The sequence below is a fragment of the Phocoena sinus genome, chromosome 19 (assembly GCF_008692025.1).
Source record: "Phocoena sinus isolate mPhoSin1 chromosome 19, mPhoSin1.pri, whole genome shotgun sequence".
In the NCBI taxonomy this organism is placed as follows: Eukaryota; Metazoa; Chordata; class Mammalia; order Artiodactyla; family Phocoenidae; genus Phocoena; species Phocoena sinus.
In genome coordinates this window covers 12,768,445-12,780,076 of record NC_045781.1, presented here as the reverse complement: position 1 = coordinate 12,780,076, position 11,632 = coordinate 12,768,445, and the positions used below count along the sequence as shown (strand labels likewise).

The 11,632-nt window shown below is 47.4% G+C and overlaps 1 protein-coding gene across 1 annotated transcript; it reads right to left on the bottom strand.

Moving 5' to 3' along the window:
• SYCN (syncollin) lies at positions 1 to 507 on the bottom strand. Its single transcript, XM_032613435.1, has one exon. The coding sequence runs from the start codon at positions 505 to 507 to the stop codon at positions 1 to 3; it is 507 nt and encodes a 168-aa protein (XP_032469326.1).
• Positions 508 to 11,632: the final 11,125 nt, after the last annotated feature.

The following is an 11,632-nucleotide window of genomic DNA, read 5'->3' as shown; positions in this document are numbered from 1 at the left end:
TCAGCGGTCTGGATGATGGGGCTGGAGCCCGGGTGCTCCGTTGGGAGCTAGGCAGGTGGATGTGCGAACTGGAGGGCCGGGTCCCTGGGGGCGCGGGCCAGCGGGCGGGCACCTGCAGTAGAGCGAGGAGATGGCATTGGACCAGTCCCCGAAGACGCCGCGGCGGTACTCTTCCAGGCGCGGGTAGGTGCCGGACGAGAATTTGTGCGTCTTGCCGGCCTTGCCGCGAGAGGACCACACGGTGAGCTCGCAGCGCGGGGCCACCACGAGGGACGAGATGGCGTTGTTCCAGCCAGAGGGCAGGTAGGGCAGGTCGGTGCCCGGCTCCACCGACAGCTCGGCGCCGCCGCAGCAGCGATCGTAGTAGGGGTCGCTCTTTTCGAAGAGCTTGGCGCACGTGCGCGTCCCGTCGGCTCTCTTGAGGCTGGCGGGCTCCGGGCAGTTGCCTCGGACGCCGGGGACGGCCGCCAGGGCCACGGCCAGCAGCAGTGAGCACAGAGGGGACATGCTGACACTGCAGGGCAGCGCCCTCCCGCCCTTTTATGCTCCTGACCCGTGGGAAGGGAAAAGCTGAGAGATAAGGACTTAGGGAGGGAAAAGGAGGGCGCTTAGGAGTGGGCAGTCTTCCCAACCTACGTCGGAAACCCACAACAGATGAATACAAGACGGACTTATTTGTATAAAACTCAGCAGCTTAAGATTTAATGTGGCAAATGACAGGACCAGTGGCTTGTAATACAGAAGGTAGCATAGAGTTAATAGTTATAGGGAGGGGCTTCCCTGGTGGCGCAGTGGTTGAGGGTCCGCCTGCCGATGCAGGAGACACGGGTTCGTGCCCCGGTCCGGGAAGATCCCACATGCTGCGGAGCGGCTGGGCCCGTGAGCCATGGCCGCTGAGCCTGCACGCCCGGAGCCCGTGCTCCACAACGGGAGAGGCCACAGCAGTGAGAGGCCCTAGTACCGCAAAAAAAAAAAAAAAAGTTATAAGGAGGAGAAGCTCTTAAAAATTGACAAGGAATGGACAACCCCCTTCCAAATACCAAGAGACCCAAAGAGGGGGAGGGGAGCTGGGCCTCCGCGCGCTGGGCAGGTCCCCTGAAGGGGAGGCAGGCCCTTGGGAATAGAACAGCTGGAGATAAGGAGAGAGAGACCCTGGAGGGGAAGGAAGAGGCGGGAGAGGGGAGATGGGGAGGGGGACTCCCCCACCTCCCCAGGAGCAGGAGATCTTCCTAACCAATCTTAAGATATTAGACATATTTGCATAACAAAAACCATTGCAAGGCAATGTACAAAAGGCTTGGGGAAAATTCTGCAACACTTGGGACAGCATAGAATTAGTAGCTATAATATATAAAGAGGGCTTATAAATTGACTAGAAGATATCAAACAACCCCGCCCCCAGTCCCCACTCCAAGAAGGACAAAGCCAAGGAGCGGGGAGAGAGAAGGAAGAAGAGGCTGCCTCCCCCCCACTCCACTGCCTGGCATTCCCACTCCCAAGGAGCTAGGAGATTTTCTTAACCAAGACTGGAAATCTTGCATCTATAATATAAACAAAGGACCTTTTGAACTGTACAAAACTTAAACCTTTTGTAGAGCAACAAACAAACAAATAAAAACCTAATCTGGGGGAATATAGACAATTTTTGTAACATGACTGCTTACTGATCAGCAAGCTGAAATGGCACAAGCCAAAGGCAAAATTAAGGAGCTGCACAAGAAGGTTAGGGAGGCTGGGACCTCAGGGAGAGACAGGGCCCCTGGCATCTGGGAGTCTGGCCAAGGCCCTTCAGAGGCTCTTTGGAGTTCCTGGTCTCCCACCAGACAGGAACAGGGTCAGGTGTGTGGATGAGCTGATCAGACAGACAGGGGTTCAAGTCTGTGGCTCTGTGGGTGAGTCCAAGTCTGGGCCTCAGTTTCCTCATCTGTAAAATGGGTGATATTTCTTCCTACACTATAGGATTGTTGTGAAGATTACAAGGGATAATAGAAAGTATGGGGGCTAAAGGAACAGCTTATGGAGCCAGGCTGCCTGGAGCCAGATCCCAGCTCCTCCACGAGCTTTCACCCATGATTCCACCTCAGGGCCTCATGGAGACAAGGACGGTATCCACCTCAGGACACTGGTATAAGGAGTAAATGAATTAATCCACATAAGAGTACTTAGAGTAGGGCCCTTGCTAAATGCCATATGAGCATTTGCCATATTCTTATTGTAAAAGCCTTTAGCACGGTGCCTGGCACACATTAAAGGCTCAATAAACACACACCAGCACAATGCGACACCGACAGCAATCTGCTATTATGCATGGCCACCCAGCTAACACTGCTCCCTCCTGGTCCCCCAGATGCTGTCTTCCGCCTTGACCAGGGTAATGCAATGGTTACGAGCCAAAGGCTGGAAACACTTGGAACTAGGTTCAAATTTTGACTCTGTCACCTTGCTGAATGACCTCGGGCGAGTGAACTCACCTCTCTGAACTTTTCTTCCTACCTTCAATGGGATAATAGAAAATGATAATAGAAAATGATAATTAAAAATTACTATGGGGCTTCCCTGGTGGCACAGTGGTTGAGAGTCCGCCTGCCGATGCAGGGGACGTGGGTTCGTGCCCTGGTCCGGGAAGATCCCACATGCCGCGGAGCGGCTGGGCCCGTGAGCCATGGCCGCTGAGCCTGCGCATCCGAAGCCTGTGCTCCACAACGGAAGAGGCCACAACAGTGAGAGGCCCGCGTACCGCAAAAAAAAAAAAAAAAAAAAAAAAAAAAAATTACTATGTAATTTATAACTAATAGAATATTATTCAAAAACATTAGGAACAATTCATATAATTATTTATAAATATAAATACTTAATTGTGATATTGAATAAATACAACAGTATAAATATAGTTATATTTATAAATGACAGTATAAATATAAAAACAGTAAAACTATAAAACATGAAGTACAGTGCCTGGCACATGGTATATACACAATTAACAGGAGCTATTAGAACTATACTTTTTTTTTTTTTTTGGCCGCACCGCATGGCATGCGGGATCTTAGCTCCTTGAACCAGGGATCGAACCCACACCCCCTGCAGTGGAAGCTCAGAGTATTAACCACTGGACTGCCAGGCAAGTCCCTAGAACTATTCTTATAATGATTCTGAGACCCTGGACTCTGGTCTGGTCCTGCCTCAGACCAAATCTGGATCCTTCTCCCTCCTTTCCGCTCATGACTGTGAAATCTTATCTCCAGCTGCTAACTTCCCAGCGGGCCTCCTTAACCTCAGGGACACAGAGCCCCCACCCTCCCAGCTCTGCAAGGGCCACCGGACTTGGGGATGGACACAATCACCTAGAGCCCCAGCCACCCAGGAGGGCCATGAGCTTCAGACACAGAGAGCAACATGGAATGGTGAGGAGACCCTGACACGGAGGCAGACCAGGGACAGGAACGCAGGACCCACTGAGCCACAGCACACAACCAGCGTCAGAGAGAACCCACAGAGATCTGGGGCATGGGCACAGCATCTCCAGTCCAGAGACACACACGTGGGTTCGGGGGTGTAGGGATACCCCTTCACACAGTCAGCTACTGATGGTCACTGATTCTCACTGGTGGATCCTAGAGGATTACAGGCATCAAGTGTAGACACATGCTTGATACCACAGTGCTAGAGAAACACGGTCCCAGACAATATCCTTCCAACAGAATCACACGCCCACCATCATCAACAGAACCCCAGTTCTCAACTGCTCCCACCCTACACCCCATGAAATCTCAAAATCACAAAACTCCATGCACACATCAAACATGCCCATGTGAGCACCCATCAGGCATCTTCCCCCAGAAAGAGTTTCCTTGCTGTTGATAACACATAGTGGGACAAATAGTAGAAAAATAAACATCTCCTTATTGCACATTTTTTTTTCTTCAAATGGAAGAATGTCCTGCCCTTGAGAAACCCATGAGCCCTTCAGAAAGTTAGATGGTAAATCAATAATTCGAACACAATGTGAAAAGAGCTATTACAGGTGCGTTGCAAAGGACTCTGGGAATGCAGTGGGAAGAACAGCAGGTTTTTTAAAAACCATCCACCGATGTATTTTGATTCGTACAATGTGGGGAAAAAAATCCCCTTTTTAGATCTCACACCTTGATTTGACATTTTTCATCAGACCATAAAAAAAGGAGGTGGGTATACACTTGAAAGTGCCACTAGAAGAAAAAAGAAAGTTTTTGTCTCAATCAGGGTAGAACCTGAACATAAATCACATTATAGGTGACACATAATTTAAATGAAAATGCTAAATCTGTGCATAAATACAGGAAAATATTCAGATCAGTACTTAAATTTACACTGGATCATTGGAATGAATTACTCTTCTGTAATGACAGGTCACTGACTGGGATCATTTCTATATAATTCTCAAGGGCTAATACAACCCTCCAAAGCAGCCCTGACTCTGTAGTTTGGAAACAGTGGTTCTCAAAGCATGGTCTCTGGACTAACATCATCAGTATCCCCTGGGAACTTGTGAGAAATGCAGATTCTCAGTCCCATCCCAGTTCTATGAATCAGAAACTAGGGGTGGGGCCCAAGAGTCTGAGTTTTAAACGCCCTCCTGGTGACTTGATGCTAGAGTTTGAGAACCACTGGGTTAGGGCTTTGGTCTTCTAAGACTTCATATGTCACTGATTGTTTATCACATCTAGGATTTTCTGTATTGATACCTCAATTTGCTCAGCTCCTATAAAGTTTATTTCATATAATTTTCCAAACAAATTAAACAAAATTCCATTAGCAATAGAAAAAGGAACATCTCTTGGGGTCCACGACGGAGCCTCGTAAGACAGTGCCTGGAACCCAGGTGCCTGGAATGCACTTGAATCTTCAGCTCAGACACAAACAGGACGTGGCTGAAGACCGTTTTCTCAGCCACACCTGCTCCAGGTGAGGGGCCTACCTGGAAGGCTCCCTGGGTCCCACGGTCCTCTTGTGGTCTAGGCCAGAGCTACTCAGCCTTCACTGTGCCGCAGATTACTTGGGGGTCGAGGTGGGGTGGGGAGGGTCAAGATACTGATCCCGATTCAGCAGGTCTGGGGTAGGATTTCGTTTCTGCATTTCCTACCAGTTCCCAGGCGATGTCAGGCTGCTGGGGGCCCTTGAGCAAGGCTCACACTCCCAGCTGAGACAGATATAGCAATAATTGAGCTCCAAATAGGCAACCTGCCACCAGGAGGGAGCGGCAGGAATTCAGAGATGATCAAGGCTGTAGGGTAGGGGCCCCTGCAGGGGAGTGATTGAAACTGAAAGAGAACATCAAATGAAATTTCAGAAGGAAGCCTGTGGAGTAAGCGGAGTCTGAACCTCCTAAGGGCTGCAACAACCTTGACCCGAGATTCCCGGCAGGTGGGCGGTAGAAACCCTAAACTCAATCCGGGGAGGGGGCGGAGTTTCGCGGGCTGCCGGCCGGGAAGGGGAGGCTGGGCATTCTCGCGAGGTGGCGCCAAAGCCAGAGATTCGTGTAGCGGGCAGGTGAGTGCTGGAGCCTCAAGTTCAAATCCCGACGCTGCCACTTACCTGCTGCGTGAACTAGGTAAGATACTCAACCTCTGTGAACTTCAGTTTCCTCGTGTGTGAAGTGGAGACAATACACACAAAAGCTAGCTACCTCTTCTAGTTTTGAGACTTGTAAGGAACGTTTCCTTTCCTTTTATTTTACTTTTTATACAATTTTAAAAAGTTACACTCCTGGGCTTCCCTGGTGGCGCAGTGGTTGAGAGTCTGCCTGCTGATGCAGAGGACACGGGTTCGTGCCCCGGTCCGGGAAGATCCCACATGTCGCAGAGTGGCTGGGCCCGTGAGCCATGGCCGTTGAGCCTGCGCGTCCGGAGCCTGTGCTCCGCAATGGGAGAGGCCACAACAGTGAGAGGCCCGCGTACTGCAAAAAAAAAAAAAAAAAAAAAAAAAAAAAGTTACACTCCTTTTACAGTTACTATAAAATATTGGCAATATTCCCCGTGTTGTACAATACATCCTTGTAGCCTACTTTACACCTCCCACTCTCCCACCTCTATATTGCCCCTCCCCACTGGTAACCACTAGTTTGTTCTCTGTATCTGTGTCTACTTTATTTTTATTTTTTATTTTTTGGCTCCCAGGCTTGTGGGATCTTCGCTCCCCGACCAGGGATTGAACTCGATCTCGGGCCACGGCAGTGAAAGCACTGAATCCTAACCACTGGACTGCCAGGGAATTCCCTGCTTCTTACTTATTATACTCACTAATTTGTTGTACTTTTTAGATTCCACATGTAAGTGATACCATACAGTATATGTCTTTCTCTGTCTGACTTATTTCACTGAGCATAATACCCTCTAGGTCCACCCATGTTGCTGCAAATGGCAAAATTTCAGAAGGTTTCCCTTTGTGTTGCTTATATTGGTCATTGATATATTCTCTATCTCTCTTTTTTCTTTTTCCTTCTCTTTTCCAGTTTTATTGAGATATAATTGACATATAGTATTGTATATGTTTAAGGTGTACAACATAATGATATATGTGTATATTGCAAAATGATGACCACAGTAAGTTTAGTTAACATCCATCCCCTCGAATAATTGCATTTGTTCCCCTGTGGTGAGAACATTTAAGATGTCCTCTCTTAGCAACTTTCAAATATACAATACAGTATTGTTAACTATAGTCACCATGCTGTGCATTACATCCCCAGGACTTATCTATTTTATAACTGGAAATGTGTACGTTTTGACCACCTTCATCCATCCACCAACCTGTTCTCTGTTTCTATGAGTTCAGTTTTTCATTTGTTTTTGGTTTTGTTTTTTTAGATTCCACATATAAGTGAGATGACACAGTATTTGTTTCTGTCTGACTTATTTCACTTAGCATAATGCCATCCATGCTGTCGCAAATTGCAAGATTTCCTTCTTTTTTTTAATGGCTGAATCTTTTATTTCATCGATTTTGAGATATAATTGCAAGGGTTTTATTAGTCTTCAAATTACTAGTGATAACCAACATTTAGCTTTGTAGATCCTCTCTATTGCATATTTGGGTTTTTTCTTTCATTTGATCTTATTTCATTAATAATAATAAATAGCATTAGTTTCTATTGTGCATTTGGTTTTCATTCATTCTTTGAGTTTATTGTGTTGTTCTTATCCTAACATTTGAGATTGATGTTTAGCTTGCTAATTTTCAGCCTTATTTTTCTTTTCCCACATTTGTATTTAAGGCTTTCTACTTCCTTTGTAGGATTGTTGTGAGATAATTGTTATGTGAGATAATAAGTGTCATGTGCTGAGATTGTGTCAGGCACAGGAAAATGCTCAGTGTGTTAACTATTAATGTTGGTGTTGGTTTTGATTATTGTTTCTTTAAATTTATTTTTATTTATTTGGCTGCGTCAGGTCTTAGTTGCGACACTCAGGACCTTCACTGCAGCATGCAGGATCATTCATTGAGGCATGCGGGCTCTTTCTAGTTGTGGCACACGGGCTCAGTAGTTGCGACGTGCAGGCATAGTTGCCCCGTGGCATTTGGGATCTTAGTTCCCCGACCAGGGATCGAGCTGGTGCCCCCTGCACTGGAAGGTGGATTCTTTTTTTTTTTTTTTTTTTTTTTTGCGGTACGCGGGCCTCTCACTGTTGTGGCCTCTCCCGCTGCAGAGCACAGCCTCCGGACACACAGGTTCAGTGGCCATGGCTCATGAGCCCAGCCGCTCCGCGGCATGTGGGATCTTCCCGGGCCAGGGCACGAACCCGTGTCCCCTGCATCGGCAGGCCGACTCTCAACCACTGCGCCACCAGGGAAGCCCTGGAAGGTGGATTCTTAACCACTGGACCACCAGGGAAGTCCCTTGATTATTATTATTAGTGATGGGCCTTAAAGACAGAAAGATTCAGGGCAAGAAGCCTGGATCAATGATATATTAGTTTTCTATTGCTGCCATAACAAATGATTACAAACTTAGTAGTTTAAAACAACACAGACATTATCTGACAGGTCTGGAGGTCAAAAGTCTAAAGTGGATCTCACTGGGCTAAAATCAAGGTGTTGGCAGGGCTGCATTCCTTCTGGAGGCTCTAGGGGACAATCCATTTCCTTGCATTTTCTAGTTTCTAGAGGCTGCGTACACTCCTTAGCTCGTGGCCCCCTCCTTCTTCAAAGCCAGCAACATAACATTTTCAAATCTCTCTCTGACTCTGACCTCCTCTTCTGCCCCTCTTCCATATTAAAGGATCTTTGTGATCACATTGGACTCACCCGGATAATGCAGGATAATTTCCCTATTTTGAGGTCAGCTGATTAACAGCTTTTATTCCATCTGCCACCTTATCTCCTCCTTGTCATAACTGGGGATTAGGACAGGGGCATCTTTGGGGGGGCCATTATTCTGCCTATCACTAATTTGTATTTGATTTTACCACAAATGAGGAGTATTCTTCTCTCCTTCATGAAGAGAGGTGCCACCCAAGCTGTCTGGGGCTCCAGCGTCAGACTGTCTGGGGTTCCACAGTGCAAGAACCCAAGCTCCTTCTACATTGTTGCTCCATCGTCAATATGTGGCTTCCTCTTCATGGTCCAAGATGATTGCTTGAACTCCATCCTTTGCATCCATATCCCAGACAACAGGTGGAGAATAGGAGGGAGGGAAGAAGAAGAGGATGCCCCACCCTTTAAGAGCACTTTCTGTCAGAACTTAGCTACAGGTGAGCGTATGATGCCATAAGAAGCTGAGTCATGACTCAGGGTAGCCATATGCCTGGTAAAAAATCAAGTTTCCTATTAATAAAGGGAGAATAGATATTAAGGTATTATCACAAAGCTTGGGTAAGAGGCAGGTTGAGGGATAATCAGAGAGTCAGATAGGACACAGATCTCCAGGGGGAAATAAAGGGAATTCAATCTTTCCACAACCTGGGTACAGTAGAAGGAAGGCTGACTGTGGTAGGCTGATTGATAATGGCCTCCTAAGATATCCAGGTCCTAACCCTGGAACCTATGAATGTGACCTTTCTTTTGGCAGAAGAAACTTTGCAGACGTAATTGAATTAAGGATCTTGAGATGGGGAGATTGCGCTGGATTATCTGGATGAACCGTAAATGGAGACACAAATGTCCTTATGAGAGGGAGATTTGACTACAGATGAGAAAGAGATGTGATGGTGGGAGCAGAGACTAGGGTGATGTTCTATGAAGCTAGAGGAAGGGGCCACAAGCCCAGGAATCCAGGTGGCCACTAGAAGTTGAAAAAGGCAAGGAATCGTATTCTTCCCAGGATCCTCCCTAAGGAATCAGCCCTGCTGACACCTTGATTTTAGCCCTCTAAGACTCATTTTGATGCAAATGACCAATTAGCATATGAAAATATGTTCACTGATCATTAAGGAAATGCAAATCCATTCCATTTCTTTCTTAGATCGACTGGTCAATTTTTCTTTGACATATATATCATTATTTTGTTTATTCATTCATTGATCAATAGACACTTACTGTGAGTGAGATGGAGCCAGGAGAGCACTCTGGGCGGGGGAGGGGCCTGACCTGACTCAGGTATTCACAGAGTCCCTCTGGCTGCATGTGGGGAACAGACTGTGGGCTCAGAGCAGGGGTGGGGAGCACAGGGAAGAGGCTGCTGCCATGGTCCAGCTGGGAGAGGGTGGGGCCAGAGAGGGAATGAGCAATGGTCCAATGCAGCATATTCTTTCAAGTAGCATCAACTGGACTTACTAACTGGATGTGGGAGATGATAAAAAGAGAGGGGCTGAGGATGATTCCAAAGTCTTTGGCCTGTGGGTCTTGAAAGATGGAGCTGCCATTTACTAGGATGAGAAAAATAATAGAAGGAGAGGTTTAGGGTGGAGAAGGGAAGAAGTTACATTTCCGGCATGATAAGTTTGAGAAGCCCATTAGACATCCAAATGAAGTTGTTCAGTAGTCAGTTTGATGTATAAGCCTGGAGTTCAGGAGTGAGGTCTGAAGAGCTAAATTTGGGAGGTGTATCAGTCAGTGTGTGCTGTGACTGATACACAACCACAAAAATTTCAAAAACACTTACTTAGCTCAGCAATCCACAGATGAGCTGGGGATGGCTCTGCTGATCTCTGGGGCTGGCTGATGCAGGTCGGGTTCAGCTGGGTGGCTCTGATTCAAGCTGAGGGTCTGGCTGGCTCAGGTCTGAGACCAGGCTGAAGGAGAGCAGCAAGCCAGGGGAGCTCTTCTCGTTGTCATGACAAAATCCCAGGAGGGCACAGGAAACCCATGAGGCCTCTTGAGGACTAGACTGAGAACAGGCACATTATTGTATATCATTGCACATACATACCATTGGCTAAAAAAAGTCACATGGCGGGCTATCCTGGTGGCGCAGTGGTTGAGAGTCCGCCTGCCAACACGGGGGACACGGGTTCGTGCCCCGGTCCAGGAAGATCCCACATGCCGCGGAGCAGCTGGGCCCGTGAGCCATGGCCACTGAGCCTGCGCGAACGGAGCCTGTGCTCCGCAACGGGAGAGGCCACAACAGTGAGAGTCCCGCGTACCGCAAAAAAAAAAAAAAAAAAAAAAAAAAAAAAAGTCACATGGCTAGGTCCAAAATCAAGGGGCAGGGAAGTAAACTCTGCCTTCAGTGAGGCCATGGGAAGGGTATAGATGCAGGGAGGGGGAAAATTTGCACCAAGAATTCAATCTGCCACAAGAGCCATGACTGTAGAGGTGGGGTTGGGTTCTAAGCCATGAGAATAGATACATGCATCACAGATAGATGAGAGATAAGGGCCAGGATGAGCCCTGGTACATTCGGGGAGGAGCAGAATCAGAAAAGAGAATGAGAAGGAACCACCAGAGAGGGAGGAGGACAACCAGGAAAGTGGGAGCCAGCGAAGAATGTGTTTCATAGAGCAGAGGACGAACACCCATGTCAACTACTGCTGACAGATCAGGAAAAATTGTACTGAGACTCAACCGCTGGGTTTGGCAACATGGAGGTCATTGGTGGTCTGAACAAGAGCTGAATGTGGAGTGGTTGGGACAAAAGCCTTACTCAAAGGAGACACAGGGGAAGAGGAGACAATGACATAGACAACTCTTTTGACAAACGTTGCTGAAAGGGGAGCGTGATGGTCAACTTTATGTGTCAACTTGATTGGGCCATTGGGTGCCCAGACATTTGGTCAAACATTGTTCAGGGTGTGTCTGCGAGGGTGTTTCTGGATTAGATTACATTTGAACTGGTAGACTGAGTAAAGTATACTGCCTTCCCTACTGTGGGTGGACCTCATCTAATCAACGACAGACCTGAATAGAAGGAAAAGGCTGAGTAAGAGAGAACGCCACCTGCCTGACTGCTTTGAGCTGAGATGGTGTTCTTTTCTGGCTTTCAGATTCGAGCTGAGACATTGGCCCTTCCTGGGTCTCAAGCATCCTGGATTTTGGACCGGAACTTACACCACAGGCTCTCCTGGTTCTCAGGGCTTTGGAATTACACTGGAACTACACATCGCCTCTCCTGGGTCTCCAGATTGCCAACGGAAGCTCTCGGGACTTGGCCTCCATAATGCATGAGCCAACTCCTCGTAATAAATATATATGTGTGTATATATATATATATATATATATA